General features: G+C 37.8%; 1 protein-coding gene across 1 annotated transcript in view; it reads left to right on the top strand.

Annotated features, from left to right (window-relative positions):
• The window catches only part of Zswim5 (zinc finger SWIM-type containing 5), a 145,948-nt gene that overhangs the window by 113,973 nt on the left and 11,386 nt on the right, over positions 1-20,589 (top strand). The window contains exons 7-11 of the mRNA XM_010610161.2: positions 2,422-2,568; positions 3,049-3,186; positions 4,840-5,100; positions 5,315-5,450; positions 6,402-6,559. Coding sequence (XP_010608463.1) covers positions 2,422-2,568; positions 3,049-3,186; positions 4,840-5,100; positions 5,315-5,450; positions 6,402-6,559 — 840 coding nt within the window. The remainder of the gene's footprint in view (positions 1-2,421; positions 2,569-3,048; positions 3,187-4,839; positions 5,101-5,314; positions 5,451-6,401; positions 6,560-20,589) is intronic.

Below are 20,589 nucleotides of genomic sequence, written 5' to 3'. Positions count from 1 at the left end.
TCCCCTAATCTTTGGGAAAATAAAAGAGTTAATACATCTCAGAGAATATGACAAGCCATTAAACATTAGTTCACAGGTTCTCTCAGTTGGCAGTTACTGATTTTGCTTAAAAAGCACTAAGTTTGAAACTGAAATTACCCTGTGCTGGTAACTAGGACACAGTCTGCACTTGTCACCAAGCTGCCTTCCATATTTCTTTCCTGTCTTCCTATCTTCCTACATAAAAGAATAGAGCAGTTCCATCCTGAGTTAAAACCTTTCTCTGAAATAATTTTCTGGCTTATTATCAGTCAATCTGTGCTTGACCCATTCCAAAATAGACTTGCTTACTTATTTAATTTATTATATGATACTGGGACTATCTGCATTGAACCAGTATGCTATATCACCAGCCCCAGCCTCCCAGAGTGTTGGGATTACAGGCATGAACCACTGTGTCTATCTAAAAATAGTCTTTTAGAACTACTTATTTTCTAATCTAAGTCTTACAACAGTCACATAGATTTTTTTTCTCTATCTCAATTCCCTACATTCATTACCTCATATTTGTATCTTTCTCACACTCTTTCTATATCTGCATATGTCCCTGGGTCTCCTTTAAAAATCTTAGCTAGGACTGGGCCACACCTGTCTTAACAAGCATAAGGTCCTGAATTTGATCCCTGGTACCAAAAAAAAAAAAAGAGAGAGAGAGAGCTCTAAAAATTTTGGCCAAACTTACTGTGGGTCACCACTTGAAGTTACCTCTGATTATCTTTCCTCTTCTCTGATCCAGTACATCTAAAATATTAACAAGCATGTGAAAAAATGTACATATGCCTCATAAACATAAAGTAATACTGGTTTGCCATTTTTTATTGTCAAATGGTCAGGAATTTTACAAATAAAGATAATTTGTTTCATAAAGATGCATACTCATATATAAATGATGGAATATAAATACCTTTCTGAAAGATATTTCAGCAACACCTATGAAAAGCCTTTAAAGTACATTCATATCACTTGATCAAGGAATTCTGTATCTTAGAATTTATCCTGAGCTATAGTTAACCAAGAATGTGTGTAAAGCTAAAGGGTTCATTAGAGCATGGATATAAATAATTTACAGATGGGAAAATTGGAAACCATCCGAATGCTCAACAATATAGACTTGATTAACTCAGTGGATGGCCACATACTCAGAGGAATGATATGTAATCACTTTAATGTTATAGAAATGTATTTAATACCATAGAAAAATATTACTTGAAAAAAGTTTATAAAACAATAATTATAATGTATTTTTAGTAAAAATAAGTCTAGATAAATATATATGAAACTAGAAAAAGTTATCTCTGGTTTTTATTTTATACTCATTTATGTTTTCAGACCTTTTCACTAGTATATGCTTGTGATACATACTATATTCATTGTAAGAAATTGGTATATTTTTGTGTTTTCAAATCTTCTGCAATAATTTAATTGTCTATAATTTTAATGTTATATTTAGAAGAAATAAACCATAAAGCCTGTTACAATCATTCACCTATTTATAAGCCTTTAGCAGTCTTCTGTTATCCCTAAGGTAAATACAAATTCCTTAGAATGGTGTTCAAACCTTTTTACATTCTAGGCTCTACCTTTCCAGCCACATAACCTAATTCTGGGTACCCAAAACTATCTGCCGTACTCTGTAGATATTGTGTAGAATGGTTTTTATGCTTTGCTTTATATGCCTTTAATTACATGTTCCCTCTGCCAGGAATGCTTTTCCTGTTTATTTACATACTCATAATTGTGCTTGTCCTTTAAAGAACAGCTCTAATATTATTTTTTGCTATATATATAATTCTCTCATATTATTTGTTAGCTGTTTTGTAATTATCTGTTTATGTATCATTTGTGAGCTCTTTGAGGGAGGTGGCTATTTCTTATTTATTTTTCTTCTTTCTTTGCCTGGCATATAACGGGCCTTTAGGAAATACAAGGTTACTAAAAGAATGACTTTTTCCCTTTGGGCAGTTAGTTGTTACCTCCACTGGGTTCCCATAATACATACATGTTCACAAGAAGGTACTACATCTTGTTATCCTAGTTATATGTCCCTTTCTACACTGTATTACCTCCACTGAGGCTGCAGCTTGGTTCTTTCAAGGTAGCACCTGTGACTTATTCAACTTTTTATACCCTTAGGATAAAAATACAGCCCTTGATATAAAGTAGATATCAGATTGAATTTGGGGAACTGGATTAAACACAAACTTCAAACTTTATTCTTTTCTTTTCTGTTTTTGTTATGGGAATCGAACTCAAGGCCTCTCACTTGCTAGGCAGGCACTGCACCACTGAGCTACACTCCACCCCCAGACTTCTTTTTTCAAGCATGAACTTTCCTTGTTTGAAATTTTAACTCCACCATGTTATTTTCTTCTTATCTGGTAGAGCATGTGCCTACAGCTTGTGCTCGGGTTGATGCCCTGCGTTCTCATGGTTATCCAAAAGAGGCCCTCAGACTCACGGTGGCCATTATTAATACTCTGAGGTTGCAGCAGCAGCGGCAGCTGGAAATTTACAAGCATCAGAAGAAAGGTATAGTGAGTAGGAGTCATCTAAATCTAGACCTAAGGCTGATAAAGATCTTCAAGGCGTAAAAGACCCTAATTTTTATTAAATATTATGGTGTGGCAGGGTCTAAGGAATTCCAAGTAATTCTACCTGTTGTGAGGTACATACTCCTTACTGAATCTATTTTCCCATCAGTAAATTGGGAACAGTGATGCCTGTCTGCCATTCCAGTGCAGATTGAAGGGCCCACTAAGACCCATTTTAAGCTGCCAAGTGCATATCTACATATGCACTACCAGCAGGCAGCCTAAACAGACCACACAACCTTATAGCTGGCTGGTAAGCTTGTAACCATTCCTATCAAGCCAAGGCAAGACAAAAAGGGAAGCTTTTCTTTGACTCTCATGATCAAGGCCTTGAATGACAATGAAAAGGAGACTCAACCAGGGGGGAGGGGGATATGTTTCTATCACTGTCTAAAACTTTGAACCTACTTATTTCCAGAACTGTTGCAGAGAGGAACTACAACCATCACAAACTTGGAGGGCTGGGTGGGCCACCCTCTGGATCCTGTTGGCTGCCTGTTTCTCACTTTGACTGAAGCCTGCCGCCTCAGTGATGATGGTTACATGGAAGTGTCAGGTACAAGGGTCAGCCCGAGGCAAGCCAGGACTGCCTTTGGCAGGCTTCTCATCTGTGCCAAACTCTGTTCTACCCTTCTTGCAGCCTTTTTCCCCCATTTTGTCCAAACTGGATGTCCCTGAGAGGTTTCCTCTCTTTCCCACTTTCCTTTGCACCCTGTGGTCTGGCCCTGTCCATTTTACTTTGCCAGTTTCCTTCCTCCTTTCATTTCCCTAATCATAAATGTAGTCCAGTGGAAATAAGAAAGGGCAGAAGAATTTGAAGTCAGAGGCCAGAACCTCAGAGCAGTCTAAAAGGGGGAGATAACTTCCATCAAACCAGAATGTGCATCAAGCCAGGTACGGTGGCACATACTTATAATCCCAGTTACTGGATCGATTGAGTTCATGACCAGCTTAAGCAACATAGCAAGAACCTGTCTCAAAAAATAATAAATTTATCCATTGATTTCCTTTTAACCTTCTCCCTTATGATGATTTTCTACTGATTTACAAATGAGAAATAGAGAATAGTCTAACAGAATCTCAGAGTAGCCAGAACTACAGACAGAATTATTTTTCTTTCCTTTATGCCATCTTTGTGTTGTTTTCATCTACATCTACTTTAATTGTGTTATAGTTTGTTTACAAGTATATTTTACTAGACTATTAGCTACTTGAAAGCAGAAATTATAACTTACTTTTCTTTGTAACTACCATGTAATACTCTTTCATAAACACCAGATAAAGGAAAAAAAAGAATTTGACTTTTTTTTTTTTTTGAGAAGGGATTTCACTATGTTGTCCAGGCTGGATTCAAACTTCAGAGATTTACTCATGTCAGCCTTCCTAGTAGCTGAAACTACAGGTACTACAATTCCCAACTAGGACTTTTAAACCTATGCTTGTGAACCTGGTAGTAAAGCATAGCTCTAATTTCAGCTACTCGGAAGCCTGAGGCAGAAAGATCACATGTTCAAGGCCAGCCTAGTCAACTTAGTGAGACCCTGTCTCAAAATAAAAATTAAAAAATGACCAAAGATTTAGTTCAATGGCCTTGCATTTGTCTACCATACATGAGGTCATGGGTTCCATTGTCAGCACTACACACATACATACACACAAATAATAATGACATAGAAGTTGCAGATGTTACAAAATATGAGTTTAACTGGACAGATTTAGATTTCTCTGGGTAGAAATGAGGTTAGCCCTAAACTAAGCAAATCCCCTGTACAAGAAATTATCATCTTTAGTCTGTTTGATCTGCACAATGACATTTATTTACAGTCTAAAAACCTAAAGTTATACTTGGTTTATTTGTCATCATAGATAATATACTTACTTCCATATGTCAGGTTCTAGAGATTCCTACAATATAAGTCTCATCCCTTTAACTCTAGTGAAATAGTCACAAAAGTAGACAATTATAATATTACATTATGTGTTAACAAAGATAAGATTTTATCCCTAATCTGTTCATATATTATGAAGGAAGTAGGAATCTTTGTGGTTCTGTGTAACCTTTCTTTGGTAGATTTTTCTTACTGCTCTGGGATTCTGACTCAGCTTCTGTGATAACTGTTGAGCAAGCAGTGTCCCAAAGTGGGAGGGATAGAGGACAGAACAAACTACCAGGCCTGTCCTAAAGAACCTGATACCCTGTTGCCCTCAGATATGAATGAAAGCAGACTCCCTGTATACCAGCATGTACCTGTGGCTGCAGGCTGCACAAGCAGCAGTGAATCCTACCTGTCATTAGCCCTGGAAGTTGCTCTGATGGGAATGGGTCAACAGAGGGTAATGCCTGAAGGCCTGTATGCACAGGACAAAGTGTGCCGTAATGAGGAACATCTCCTAAGCCATCTACAGGAGCTGCAACTGGATGAGGAACTAGTACAAACACTGAGAAAACAGTGCATCTTATTGCTAGAAGGTAAGTATAGAAAGAGCTGTTGTCAGTATCATTGCATCTGATTGTAGGCTCTCCTCTCTAGCTGGAGTTCCTAAACTAGGTTTAGGAACATTTATGACATTAAAGAGTAATTAAGGTTCCCATGGCTAGCAAACATGCATAGAACCTGGGACTCTCTAGGCTGGCCAATGGAAGCATAGAGATAAATAACTACTGGCTTATCTTCTTCCTGCAGGAGGCCCTTTCAGTGGTCTTGGAGAAGTCATCCACCGAGAGAGTGTACCCATGCATACATTTGCCAAGTATTTGTTCTCAGCTCTGTTGCCTCATGATCCAGATCTGTCCTATAAATTGGCCTTGCGTGCCATGAGGTAGGTAGTCCATTCTAGCTCAGTTGCTTCCACCAAAGGAGAATTCAACAGTGTTCTTTCTTTGTTTATCCTACTTTCTTCTCCTTCTCTCTTTGTTCTGTTGATCTACCATCAAGCCTGCCATTAAATGGCTCAGATATTTTCATATGATCTAGGATTCGTATCTATTCCTCATTGGTGACTCATGGTGGATCATCTGAGGAAGCCCTTGAGATACTAATAATTACAGAGCACTCAAGACCTGAGTCTCCTATTCTGGAGCCAACTGAACAGCCTGAAAAGGGGTTTGAGCCTTTCTATAACTCAACTGAATTAGTTCCCAAAAATAGGTCTCCAGAAGAATCTGGCGGAAGTAGAGATAAGTATGTATACCCTATGACAAGAAAGCAATGAGCTATAGAAATCTCATTTCCAAACTAGATTAGGACCTTGGCGTAAGCAAAAAGGACTATTCAGCTAGAGTTCTATAAATATGTGGGCACTCACCTCACATTGAATATAGTATGCAGGTTTAAAAACCTTCAAAGCTCTTAGTTAATATTTCTTTTTTTTCTCATTGAGTTTATTGGTACAGTCTAGGTATACAGTACAGTTACATTCATCATTGGGATCTTGTACCTTTACATGACAGGTCTTGGTTCTCATTTTTTCCCCTTATCCCTGCCCTCCCTTCACCCCCTCCTCCCTTTCCTATTTACAAATACTTTATTTACATTTTTTCATTTTCTCATGGTTTTTTTCCTTTTCTCTTATTCCTTTCCCCTACCCTTCCCATTTCCCCTACACCTTTAGCCCTTTTCTTCCTATTTCACATTGTCAATTATATCATTAGGATCTTATGTACCATATTTCTTTCCCTAGTCCTGCCCCAGTAAAGAGCAAACTTCTCTAAAGTGGTTTAAAATGGCCAGGGTCTAGATGATAGCTGATGACTCTTCCTGGGTCTTCTAGGTTACCTGTTTTAGAAAACTCAACTTCTACAGCTGATACTTCTCATCCTCACCATATGGTGTCTGTGGTGCCCAGCCGTTATCCTCGCTGGTTCACGCTTGGACACTTGGAATCACAGCAGTGTGAACTGGCCTCTACCATGCTGACGGCTGCCAAAGGTAAATGTAAATAACCCTTGGACTCCAGCATCCCCACTGTGTCTACCAGCCATGGCATGTCAAAGGCTTGGCTCACAGTCTCTTGAAGAAGAGAAGCTATTTACTCTTTGTTTATCTTTTGGAGTGATAAGGATCCTCACTTTGATTGCTTAATTTGGAAGAACACCTGGGTCCAAACTGAAACTTTGCCCTAGTTACTAATTGTAGGACCCTGAGGATACATAATTAAATGATTTTTAAACTAACTTCTATATAGCCTTTTTTTTTTTTTTTTTTGGTACCGGGGATCAAGCAGCGGCACCACTGAGCTAAATCCCCGGTCCTTAATATAGCCTTCTGTATGATAAAATCACTTACTTTTTCAAGCCTCAATTTCAGAATCTGTAAAGTGCAATCATTACCAGTGACCTCTGCTTCCCTTGGATACTGGAAGACCTAATGAAGTGATGACTGAGAGCTATAGAATTCCTAAAGATATTGGTGTTTGTGATTTTTCTAGTGCCCCTTGCGAAAGGGAGAAAGTACAGAGTGAGTCTTAAGCCTTTAATCCCACCACATATTTCCTGTTAACTATGCAGGCTTCATTACAAAGAGAAGCAAAAATAAATACCTGGATGAGAAACTATAATAAAATATCAGATACCATGGATTCTGAATGTTTTATACCAGGAAACTACATAGGTATTTGGTTTGTTTTGTCTCTTTGTACTGGGGATTGAACCCAGTGTGTTCTGCTGCTAAGCTTTTTATTTTTTGAGGCAGAGACTTGCTAAATTGCCTAGGCTAGTCTCAAACTTGGAATCATCCTACCTCAGCCACCCAAGTAGCTGGAATTATTGATATATGCTACCATGCCCAATTACTACATGGATTTTTTTAAGCTGTTTCATTTTGTTTTAGATAGGGTCTCTTGCTGTGTTGCCCAGGCTAGTCCTGCACTCTTGGACTCAAGTAATCTTCCTACATTAGCCTCTGGAGTGCTGGGACTAAAGGCATTCACTCCACATCCCATAGAACTGAGGACCTTGAGCTTGTGAGGCAGGAGCAGTGCCACTGAGCTAAATCCCAGCCCCCCAAATTTTTTTTTATTTTTGGGTTTATTTTCTTTGTTTTGTTGTTTTGTTTTGTTTTTGGGTTTTTTGGATACTGGGGATCTAAATTCCCCAGCCCTATATTTTTTAAGGGCTAGAGATCTGGCTCAGTGGTGCTGCAACCTGCCTCACAAGCACAAGGTCCTCAGTTTGATCCCCAGTATAAAAAAAAAGCTTTTTAAAAATTAAAAATAACTTTAATTTGTATCTTATTGCCAAAAAAGCATGCTCATTGCAAAAAAGGTAAAAGATCAGGACAAATAAATATAAATGATCAACAAGCCAATATAAAATTGAATAAAGGATGACTCAACATTTCACAGAAAGGGGGATACAAATGTCTGTAAAAATTTTTAAATTAGGGCCAGGGATTTAGCTTGCTGGCAGTGCACCTGCCTCACAAGCTCAAGGTCCTGAGGTCAATTCCTAGTACCAAAAAATTTTTAAAAAGCAAAAACATTTAAAAATTAACTGTTGTCACTTGAAAATGGAAATTAAATTGCCCTGAGACAACATTTTTTACAGTCTTATTAGAAAATCAATAAATTTGATAGTGTGCACACAGTGAGCAGTGGTATTGTAGCATGGAGTATCAGATTCTAAGCAGGATAAAGAAGACGACTAGAGCCAGAGATTTAGCTCAGCAGCTTTGCTGCCTGCCTTGCAAGTGCAAGGACCTGAGTTCGATCCCTGATACCAAAAAAAAAGATGACTAGGAGCTCAGTGGCAGGGTGCTTGCCTAGCATTCCCTGGGTTCAGTCCCAAGAAGTAGAAGTGGAAGTGACAAAGGAGGAGGACGAGAAAGAAGGAAGAAGGGAAGGAGAAGAAAAAAGGAAGATAAAGGGTATGATGGCACATATCTGTAATTGTAGCACTCTGGGAGACTGAAGCACGAGGATCTCAAGTTTGAGCCAAGTTTGGGCAACTTAGCAACTTAGCCAAGAGCCTGTCACCAAAAAAAAAAATTTTTTTTAAACAATTTTTAAAAGGTCTGGGGATGTAGCTCAATGCAAAGAATCTGGGTACAACCACAGGACAAAAAAAAATCAGCAAAATATATACAAATGAAAAAATCAAGCAGAAGAAAGGAAATACTAAAGATTAGAGTAAAAGTCAATGAAATAGAAAAGCAGTAGAGAAAAATCAATGAAACATAAAGCTAGTTCTTTATCAAGACCAGTAAAATTGAAATCTCTAGGTTGATAAGTAAAAAATAGATGAAAGATATAAATTATCACCATCAAGAATGAGAAAGAGGACATCACTACAGATTCCAAAGAACAAAATAATAAGAGGGTTTTTGTTTTTGTTTTTGTTGTTTTTGGTACTGGCAATTGAACTCGGGCCCTTGGGCTTGCAAGGCAGGCAGAACCACTGAGCCAAATCCCTGGCCCTATTAAGAGAGTATTTTTTAAAACTTTGTGCTAGTAAATCCAACAATATAGATGAACTGGCCTAATTCCTTGAAAGATACCAACACCAAAGTTCAGTAAAAAATAAGCTAGGTATTATACCCAAAAGAATTGAAAGCATAGACTCAAACAATACATGTATATCAATGTCCATAGCAGCATTATTCACAATACCCTAAAGTTGGAAACAATTAAAATATCCACAGTCAAGAAACCTCAATGGATTCTAAATTACTAGGAGAACCTTTGTTGATAAATGGAATATTTACATAGTTTTAAAGTATCTCTCAACAAAATACTTATCAGGCCAGGGATTTAACTCAGTAGTACTGCCACCTGTCTTGCAAGCACAAGGTCCCAAGTTCAATCCCCAATATCAAAACAAAAAAAACTTATGAATCATAAAGGAAAAAAGTACGGTTTTCATAGAGTAGAGAAAGTTGACAGACATCACTTTAATCAGGCGGTCACAATTGCCTAATGTGGTAGTACACACCTGTAATCCCAGCGCTCTGGGAGGCTGAGAAAGGAGGATTGTGAGTTTGAGGCCAGCTTGGAGTACATACTGAGTTCAAGACCAGCCTGGAATATACAGTGAGGCCCTGTCTCAAAAAAAAAAAAAAAAAAAAAATAGCAGATTGAATCTGATAATATATAAAAAAATCATAAGACACTGGTGAAGTAGGATTTATCCCAAGAATTTAAGGTTGGATTTTACATTAGAAAATCATTCACTAAGGAAACAATTCCTTTCACAGTAGCATCCCAAAAAATGAAACATCTAGGAATCAATCTAACGAAGGAAGCAAAAAACCTCTACATTAAAACTACAGCACTATGAAAAAAGAGATGGAAGAGGATATCAGAAAATGCAAAGACATCCCTTGTCCCTGGATAGGAAAAACCAATATAATGAAAATGGCCATACTTCAAAAACTAATATATAGATTTGGTGCAGTCCTGACTTAAATCCCAACTGTATATTTAACAGAACTAGAAAAAACAATCTAAAAAATTCATTTGAAACCAGAAGAGAACTAGAATAGCAAAAGCAATTCTAGGCAACAAAGACATGACAGGGGGTATCACAATCCCTAACTTGAAACTATACTACAAAGCCACTGTGATAAAAACAGCATGGTACTGGCAAAGAAACAGACCCGATGATCAGTGGAATAGATTAGAAGATGCAGAAACAACTCAAGACATACTCAGCTACCTCATCTTTGACAAAAGAGCCAACCACCCTCACTGAAGGAAAGATAGCCTCTTTAATAATTGGTGTTGGGAAAATTGTATTTCAACCTGCCAGAGATTAAAACTATACCCCTATCTTTCACCATGCGCTAAACTAAAATCAAAGTGGATTAAAGATCTAAATATTAAAACAGAAACACTAAACTTGATGGAAGATAGGTAGAATTCTTGAAGACATTGGCATAGGAAAAGACTTTATGAACAAAACCTCAGTAGCACAGGAAGTAGCACAGAGAATCAACAAATGGGATCTCATATTATTAAAAAGCTTCTGCAGTGCAAGAGAAATCACCAATAGAGCTAAGAGAACCTGTAATATGGGAAAAAACTTTTACCAGCTGTTCCGCAAAGGACTACTATGTAGAATATATAAAGAATTTAAAGCCAGGTGTGGTGGTGCATGCCTGTAATCCCAGCACTTGGGAGGCTGAGACAGGAGGATCACTGCAAGTTCAAGACCAGCCTGGGCTACACAGTGAGTTCCAAAGCAGTCTGAACTACACAGTGAGACCCTGTCTCAAAAAAAAAAAAAAAAAAAAAACTATAATAGTACATAAGATCCTAATGATATAATAGACAATGTAAAATAGGAAGAAAGGGGCTAAAGGTGTAGGGAAAGTGGGAAGGGTAGGGCAACGCTAATAAGGGAAAAGAAAAAAATACGAGAAAATTTAAAAGTGGAAATGAAGTGTTTGTAAAGGGGAGGGAAGGAGGGGTGTAGGGAGGGCAGGGACAAGGGGTAAAAGGAGAATCAAGACCTGTCATGTAAAGGTACAAGATCCCAATGATGAATGTAACTACTGTATACCTAAATGTACCAATAAACTCAATGAGGAAAAAAAAACTTTAAAAATCAGACCCCCTCAAATATAAAGATCCATTTCAAAAATTGGGCATCTTAAATGAACAGATATTTCTCATAAAGTAAAAACAGCAAATAAGCATAAGAAAAAGTGTTCAGCATCACTGGTCATTCAAGAGATGCAAATGAAAACAACACTGAGACTCCATCTTACCACAGAAAGAATGGCTATCAAGAAATCAATAACAGGGCCAGGGATTTAGCTCAGTGGTTCTGCTACCTGCCTCATAAGTGCAAGGACCCAAGTTTGATCCCCGGTGCCAAAAAAAAAAAACAAAAACAAAAACAAATGCTGGCGGGGTTGGGGGGAGAAAAGCCTTCTCCACTGTTGGCAGGAGTGTAGGCTGGTGCAACTACTGTGGAAATTAATATGGAGATAACTCAAAAAACTAAGATTAAAGGTCCCATTTGATCCAGCTATTCTTCTGCTGGCTATCTTCCCAAAAGAATTAAAAGAATAATTCCAGTGATATATGCACACTCATGTTTATAGTGGCACAGTTTGTAATAGCTAAATCTTGGAAACAGCCCATTTGCCCATCACCTGGAGACTGGATAAAGAAGATGTGGTTTTGCTATTAAATGGAATACTACCCAGCCATAAAGAATGAGAAACTAGAGATATTTATGCTAAATGGATGAACATTGAGGCCATAATAAATAGGACAGACATGTAAATACCAAATGGTTTCCCTGGTGTGAGAAACTAAAAGTGTAAATAAGGATCAAAATGTATAATTGATAATGTGAAATAGGAAGAAAAGGTCTAATGGGGTAGGGGAAGTAGGAGGGGTAGAGAAAAGGAAAGAAGGGAAAGGAAAAAATATGAGAAAAGGAAAAAATGGAAGCAAAGTTTGTAAATAGGGAGGGATGGAAGGTTTGAAGGGAGGGCAGGGGAAGGAGGAAAAAAATTAGAACCAAGACATACCATATAAAGGTACAAGTTCTTAATGATGAATGTAACTGTATTGTATACCTAGAATGTACCAATAAACTTAATGGGGGAAAAAAAAGAAAGTCACTATATTTAACCACATTTATAGAGTAAAAAAAGAAAATTCATATGATCATTGTAATAATACAGAAAAGCATTTGATAAAATACAATCATCCAGGGCTTTAGCTCAGTTGTTCCGCCACCTACTTCACAAGTATAAGGTCCCAAGTTCGATCCCCAGTACTAAAATAATAATAAAATAATAATAATAATAATAATAATAATAATACAATCACCAATTTCTAAGAAAATGCAAACTCTTAGCAAACTAGGACTACAAAGAAACTTCTTTAATGTGATAAAGGATATCTGTGATCTGTCCGTAGCTAACCTTATACTTAATGATGAAGGACTGAATGCTTTCCTTTCCAAGATCAGGAACAAAGCAAGGATGTTTGTCTTTCCGTTCAACTCATACTAGTGCCTCCAGTCATTGCAGTAAGATAATTCAAAGAATAAAAGTGTTTGGCATGGTACCACTTTCCTATAGTCCCATCTATTCAGGAAGTTAAAATAAGAAGATCACTTGAGCCTAGGAGTTCAAGTCCAGTCTATACAACATAGAGACACCCTCATCTCAACAACAACAAAATGTGTCTATCTACAAAGCAAGAAAAGGGCAACAGGAGCAAAGTGCAACTACAAGTGGAACTATATCAACTTATAAGCTTCTGCACTGCAAAAACTCAACTGAATAAAAAGCCAATCTACAAAATGAGAGGAAAATACTTACAAACTATTTATCTGATAGGGGTTTTATTTATAAAATATATAAAGAGCTACTGGGTGTAGTGGTGCATGCCTGTAATACCAGCACTCAGGAGGCTGAGGAAGGATTGCAGTGTGTTTGAAACCAACTTGGGCTACATAGTTCAGGGTCAGCCTGAACTACAAAGCAAGACCCTGTCTCAAAAAAAGAAAAGAAAAAATACATATATGGAAGTTTTAAAATTGAAAAGGGAAGAGAGAGAATCCCCACATCAACGTGTGCAGTCCACACACCTGTGGAATGAGCCAGATGCAGTTGCCCTGGACAGGTGTCACCCCTACTAGGGGGAGGGGACCAGGGTGGTGGCCATGGTCACTGGCCCTCCTAGAGAAACAGAATGTACAGCTGGACAATGGCCAGACCGTAAGTAAAAGTAGAACTCTAACCCATGGCCTGCAGCAATCTCTCCAAGAAGCTAGTTTGCTCTTGTAAGGGCAGTCAACATAAAACCCTTTGCCTCATCTTAGGATCCTGTACTCATTGCCACCTGAGAAGCCTGCTGTTCACCCTGAATGAAGCAGAATGAGGCCCCCATGTGCACTCTGCCACTGCTGCTGCCGATGACCAGATTCTATGGGTCAGCCTTGCAACTCGGGGAGGACCTATTCCAGTGCCCACATCTCATGGACCTGGAGACCATTAGAATTATGCCTGTTCCTCAGACCTCTAGGGGCACAGCACAGTCACTTGCTGCAACCTGCCCAGCTGTAGCCTGGCCTGATGGTTTGAGGGTCACTTCCAACTTGTGACCTGCCCACCAATAGAGCTGTGCACTTAAGAAGAGGGACACATCCTGTACTAACTCACCTTTGTGGTCCCACAGTTCCAGAAAGCTGTGTAGCTACTGGACTAAGAGAGATGATGGTGAGCAAGGGCACTCCCTCAAGGGCCTGGGGAGACCCCATGAGGAGATCCAGAAGGACCTGTCCTTTCTAGGCAAAGGCAGGGTCCTAGAGGAGCCATCAGATTAAACTGAAAATGACTACAGAGGTCTGGAGCTGGCCTCCTCCAGCCTTCAAGCCTATGGGTGCCCAAAATGCCACCACAGTGCAGGTGGCACTAATGCCTCCATGGGGGACAGCCCAGTCTCCCCCAGACCCTCTCCAGCATGAAGTGCTACTCCCTTGGTGGCCCCTGAGCCTCCAGGACAAGTACTAGGGAAAAATGAAACTTCTCAGCCCAAGGTACCATACCACAACAGCCCTGGAGGATAGGTGGGTGTCCACAACATTCAGCATGCGGGTAGCAGGGCCTGGCTGCCTGCATGTGTCCCCAGTTCCTGCTTGGATGGTACAGGAAAGACTGAAAGATGACAGTCTGCCAGAACCCTTCCCTGCCTTGCCTCAGTGAGGAGAAGACATGGAAATACACAGATAGTTCGGATTCATAGGCTTCCCTCAGATGCACCCCTCCCAGTGCCTCAGGTAGTCTAGCACCTGATGGAGGTCCCTGGAACCAGCAAAGGGTGCATAACATGCTCCTAGAGGCCTTTAAATCCACCAAAGTAGATGCCTTAGGTTACCAGATACTCACCAGTGCTGTGAAGAATACAATGTTAGATTTAGTCATTCTACAAGGTATGTGTACTTTAAAGCATCTTGTTGACATGCTAAAAACACAATTTTATCTGTCAATTTAAAAAACTATATATATATATAGATACATACATACATATACATACATACACACTTTTTTTTTTTTTTTTTTTTGGTACTGGGGATTGAACTTGGGTCCTTGCCCTTGCAAGGCAGGCCACTGAACTGCTGAGCTAAATCCCTGGCCCTGAATAACACTTTTAATAAGTGTTTCTAAAACATTTTAAGTTGTTAAATAAATTTAAAAGAGAAGCTTAGATTTATACACCTTAAAATAATTGATGATTCGGTTTTACATTTCATTTTACCCAGATTATTGTATCCAAAGAGTTTAGTTCCAAATCTCTAAATATTATCCAATAACAAACTGATCTACTGAGTCCTCATTTTTTTTTTTTTTTTTTTTTTTGGTACTGGGGATCGAACTTGGGTCCTTGCGCTTGTGAGGCAGGCAGCAGAACCACTGAGCCAAATCCCTGGCCCTAAAAAACTATATTTTTAAAGAGCAGCACCATAATATAAAATAACTTGAAAATCTATAATTACAAAAGCTTCTGCTTATGCTGAACATGAAAATTATATTGAAAAATTTGCTAAGACACATTTTAATGAAAAGTTTAGCCCCAAACATGTAATATAGGGTTGATGAAACAGCTGTTAATAGCCTGTATTTTAAAACAATACCACTACCCCTCAAAAAAGAAAATATTAACAATGGTTGGTGGACAAACATGAGGTTTTAGTATATGTGCTGCTGAAGCGAGCACGACAAACATGAGGTTTTAAAGTCATTTAGCACAATTTGAAATTTTGGGATATGCCAAAGACATAAAATTAGAAAAGTCAACTTTCAAAATGTTTAAAAGGTGTTCACAGTTTATTTATTAGTATTAAAATAGGAAAGCATAGCCAGGCATGGTGACACACACTTGTAGTCACAGCACTCAGGAGGCTAAATCAGGAGGATCACCATGAATTCTAGGCCAGCGTAGAGTATATAATGAGTTCAAGGCCAGTCGTAACTACAAAACAAGGCCCTGTCTCAAAAAACAGGAAAGCATGAATAATGAAAGAAATATCTTAACAAGTTCAGTAACCTCTACCACTGACATGAACTCACTGCACACAGCTAGACTTCAAGAAAACTATATAATTGTTTATTCCTACTTCCCATATTATGTTTGTTACCCCATTCCACACATCCCCCTCTTGAACTTCTTATGAAAAATTACATTTGTACCATTTAACTTTCTTCTGTTGAACATCTGTGACCAAGAAATTTCACTCCCAATAAAGATCAAATATAAATACTTATTTTATTTTCATAGTCTACATTTGTAACAGTTCATTCCCAAGTCTTCCTAAAGGAGTGATTGCAGAAGCGTGATGAGATGTACCTTAATGATACCATTTGCACAGTTGTTAATGCTTAGAATTTTTGACAGATATTTGACACACTTTTGCTTCAAATAATGTTTTGAAAGTGAACCTATAGATAAAGACTTTGGAGGATTTTTGTCACTAATGAGAAGATATTACACTAAAAGTTTATTTACTAAATATATAAGAGCCTTGCTACTCAAAGTGTACTGAGAGGATTAACAACCCAACCCCAACATAATCATCTGGAAGCTGTTTAGAAATGTAGATTCTGAGACCCACCTTTAGATCTACTCAATCAAAATATCTGTGGATATAGTCCAAGAATCTCTGTTTTTCTTTTTCGTTTTTTGGTAAAGAGGGCTCTTTTGAGACAAGGTCTCACTATGTAGTTCAGGCTGGCCTTACACTCACTATGTAAACCAGGCTAGCCTCAAACTGGAAGTGATCCTCCTACCTCAACGTCTGGAGTGAGGGGATTACAGGCATGTGCCATCACACCCAGTTTTAAGATTCTCTGTTTTCATAAATTCTCAAGGTGACTTTATGCTCACTAAAGCTGTAAAAAAACTGATTTTCAGAAAATTGATATTTAAAAACTGCTAATTTAAATTGTATACCTATTACACATTCCTTGCAAATAGAAAAGTTGCTAAAATATTACTGTATGAGCCTAGAAGTGATGATGAAGACATGTAAAACATAAGAGGACAAAAATCTCCATAGACTATACAGGCACAGGTGCAAGCAGTTAATTGGCCTTAACATGCATATTTCAACGAAAAGGGACTGTAGTCTTTTACATAGTAGGAAAGCAGCTTACATAGAAATCTATATTAATGAGACACATGCCCTAGAACTGTTTTATTATTTATTTGGGGATCTGGGGACCCAGTGCCTTGCATATAGTAGGCAAGCACTCTACCACTAAGCTGCACCACAGCCCTGTATCTTTTTTTAAAGGCCCATTGTGTTTTTTTGTCTTTAAACCCATTCCTGCTCCAACATTGAATGTTCATTCCTAATCTTTGGTGGTGATAGCAATAGCAATGCTAATGAAACCTTTTGTCCAAGAAATCAGATGTCCTCAAGAAACCAAATATAACAAATATTTGTTGTATGCATATGGACAACTATTTAGCTTGGTTTGAGGTTTTACTGACTTTTCCTTAGAAATCAAGTACCAAATATTTAAATTTATGATACTATCTTATCATTTTACTACTATATAAATAAACTACCCTATAGATTTTACTCATTTTTCCACCTTCTTTGAATAGTCATACTGTGGTGCAGAAATAATAATGTATTTAATTATGGAATGCTGCCCCAGGCCCACTGAAAATTATATATATGTATATATTATATAAATAGATATAGATATAGATTGCCTTTCTGTATTTGAAAAACACATTCAAAACCTAAGAGTTTTGAATAAGGAAATATGGACCTATACATCCAACATGTAAATCTGTGTGTATACTGTGCTATAATTTGTGAGTTTTCTAAAGGAAATAAAATGATGAATTTCCTTATTAGGTATAGAATCTCCTGCAAATACAAAAAAATGATGACATTGATTGTATATAAGGTTAAAAGTAGGTGAATAGGGGCCAGAGCTATCTTTTCAACATTTAAACTTTTTAAAATTGTAATGTCAATAAAAATTTCCCAAACTGAAATACAGATAAAAAGTGAAGAAAAAAAAAACAGAACAAATTATCTGAAAATTCTGGGGCAATTGTAAAAAAGGTATAGCATGCATAGAAAGAATATGAAAAGGAAAAGAAGAAAAGGAGCAGAAATATTTGAAGTAAGGAACACTGGCTGAGAATTTTCCAAAGTCATGACAGACACCAGAACACTGATCCTGTAAGCTTAAAGAAACCAGGATGAATACCAAAAAGTATTGCCTTGGGCATATCATATCCAAAATGTATAAAACCAAAGAAAAATGTTCAAAGAAGCCAGAGAACAAAACCACCACCTTACCTATAGAGAAACAAAGACAAGAATTTCATAGACATCACAAACTATAGAAGCAAGAATAGAGAGAAATATTTAGTTTTAAAGCAGAAAATTGACCAAGCTAGAATTTACTATTGAAATAGATTATCCTTTTTCAAAATAAAGAACTAAAAAACTGAATCCAACAACACATTGTTAAAAAGATTGTAAACCAAGCTGAGCTTGGTGATGCATGCTTGTAACCCCCGCAGTCTGGCAGGTTGAGGCAGGATCACAAGTTCAAGCCCAGTCTAGGCAACCAAGTGAATAAGTGAGACAAGACTTGAAAATGTAGCTCAGTTCAAAAGCCCAGGGTTCAGTCCCAATACAAAAGAAAAACAGCCCATATACCAGAAGCAAGTGAGATTCATCCCTAGGATACAAAGGTAGTTAACACACAAAAATTGCCAAACTGGGAGATTGAGCCAGAAGGATCAGAAATTCAAGCCCAGCCTGGGCAGCTTAGCAAAACTCTGTCTCTAAATAAAAAGAACTTGGGAGCCGGGAATAATGGCGCATACCTGTAATCCCAGCACTTGGGAGGCTGAGGCAGGAGGATTGCCACATGTTTGAGGCCAGCCTGAAGTGAGACCCTGTCTCAAAAAAAAGGTGGGTTGCTGGAGATATAACTCAATGAAATGGTCCTGATTTCATTCCCAGCACTCCAGACAGACATGCACATGCACACTTCATTTAATATGATATACCACATTAATAGAATAAAGGATAAAAAATATTGATTATCTCCATAGACAGAGAAAAGGCATTTGACAAAATTGAACATTTGTTCATGATAAAGAAATAAGAAACTAGGACTAGAAGGGAATTACCTCAATATAATAAAGGTCACATGTGAAAAACTCTCAGCTAATATATTTAGCAGTGAAAAACAGTCTTCTAAAATTGGAAGCAAGGCAAGGATGTGTACTCTTATCCTTTCTATTCAGTGTAGTAATGAAGTCCTAGACAAAGCTGTTAAGCAAGAAAAGAAAAATCCAAATCAGAAAAGAATTGTCCCTGTTTGCTGACAACATGATCTTACATATAGAAAACCTTAAAGATTTCATTTTTAAAAGATCCAAAGGGGAAGGGGGAAGTGGGAGGGGTAGGACAAAGGAAAGAAGGGAAAGGAATAAATATGAGAAAAGGAAAAAATGGAAACAAAGCCTGTAAATAGGGAGGGGTGGAGGGATTGAAGGGAGGCAAGGGAAATGAGGAAAAAAATAAGAACCAAGATATATTAGGTAAAGGTACAAATCCCCAATAATGAATGTCAGTATATTGTATACATAGTGTACCAATAAAATAAATGAAAAAAGTATAAGCTGAAAGTATGTGTAAATATCTTTTAAAAAGAGATACATTCATAAATTTTTGCATAGCTGATTACTAAGGGCAAGTAGGATGTTTTCATAGGAATCTGAAAACAGAAGAGATAAAAAATGAAATGCTTGGAATTAACATTCAGTAAAGTTACAGCATATAAAATAAATATACAAAAATTAGTTGTATTTCCATACTGATACTGAACTGTCTGAAGATGAAATTAGGAAAACAATCCCATTTATACTATAACAAAACAAATGATCTGGGAATAAATACTTGTTACAGATGAGTGCTCAACCACATCTCCTCCCTGGAGTGCTCAGGGGTACTGTGTTTGAAGAGAGATGGCACTTTCAGGATGAAATGGTCAGAGCAAAAGATGTGAGCAAATGGTAGAGGGAGAGTAAGGGTGTGGGCAAGCCAGCAGGGCCTTGAGGCTGCAAAGCATTATATACATACAGTCGTTACTTGAAATCTGTGGAAAACTGATTCCAGGATCCTCCACAAATACCAAAATCCAAGCATGCTGACATCTCACATAAAGTGTAGTGAGCCAAAATTAATTAATTAATTAATTAAAATGAGCCAGGTACAGTGGCACATCCCTGTAGTCCCAGCTACTTGAGAAGCAGAGGCTGGAGGATTTAACCCAAAAGTTCAGGCTAGTGTTTGTATATAACCTATACACATCCATATATATACTATTTATAGTACCTACTATGATAGAAATGCTATGTAAATAGTTGTTATATTGCTTAGCGAATACTGTAATAGCAAAGAAAAATATCTGTACATGTTCAGTATAAATGCAGCCTTTAAAAAAATAATTTCAACTGGATGAAGTAGTGCATGCCTGTAATCTCAGCACATGGAAGCCTAAGGCAGAGGGATCTCAAATTCAAGACCAGCCTAGAAAACTTAGTGACTTAGCAAGACCCTGTATCATAAAGAAAAAGAGAGCACACCCTCTTGAGGATATAGCTCAGTGTGAAGGCCCTGCGTTCATTACCCAGCACCAAACACACAAATACAAATACAATCCCCATTAACACACACATACACACACACACACACACACACATACATATATACACCAATCCACAAATGAAAAGAAAATTCAATGTGTGGTTTGTTGAATCTGTGAGTGTAGATCTATGACTATGGGTTGGGGGGGCTGACTGTATACTGAAAACTACAAAATACTGATAAAAGAAATTAGAATTAAGGCCAGGGATTTAGCTCAGCAGTTCAGTGGCCTGCCTTGCAAGTGCAAGGCCCCGAGTTCAATCCCCGGTACCAAAAAAAAAAAAAAAAAAAAAATAAAAAAAAGGGCCA

The sequence above is a fragment of the Fukomys damarensis genome, unplaced genomic scaffold, assembly GCF_012274545.1.
Source record: "Fukomys damarensis isolate Sample0158 unplaced genomic scaffold, DMR_v1.0_HiC HiC_scaffold_23, whole genome shotgun sequence".
NCBI lineage: Eukaryota > Metazoa > Chordata > Mammalia > Rodentia > Bathyergidae > Fukomys > Fukomys damarensis.
This window is presented reverse-complemented; position numbering and strand designations above follow the sequence as displayed.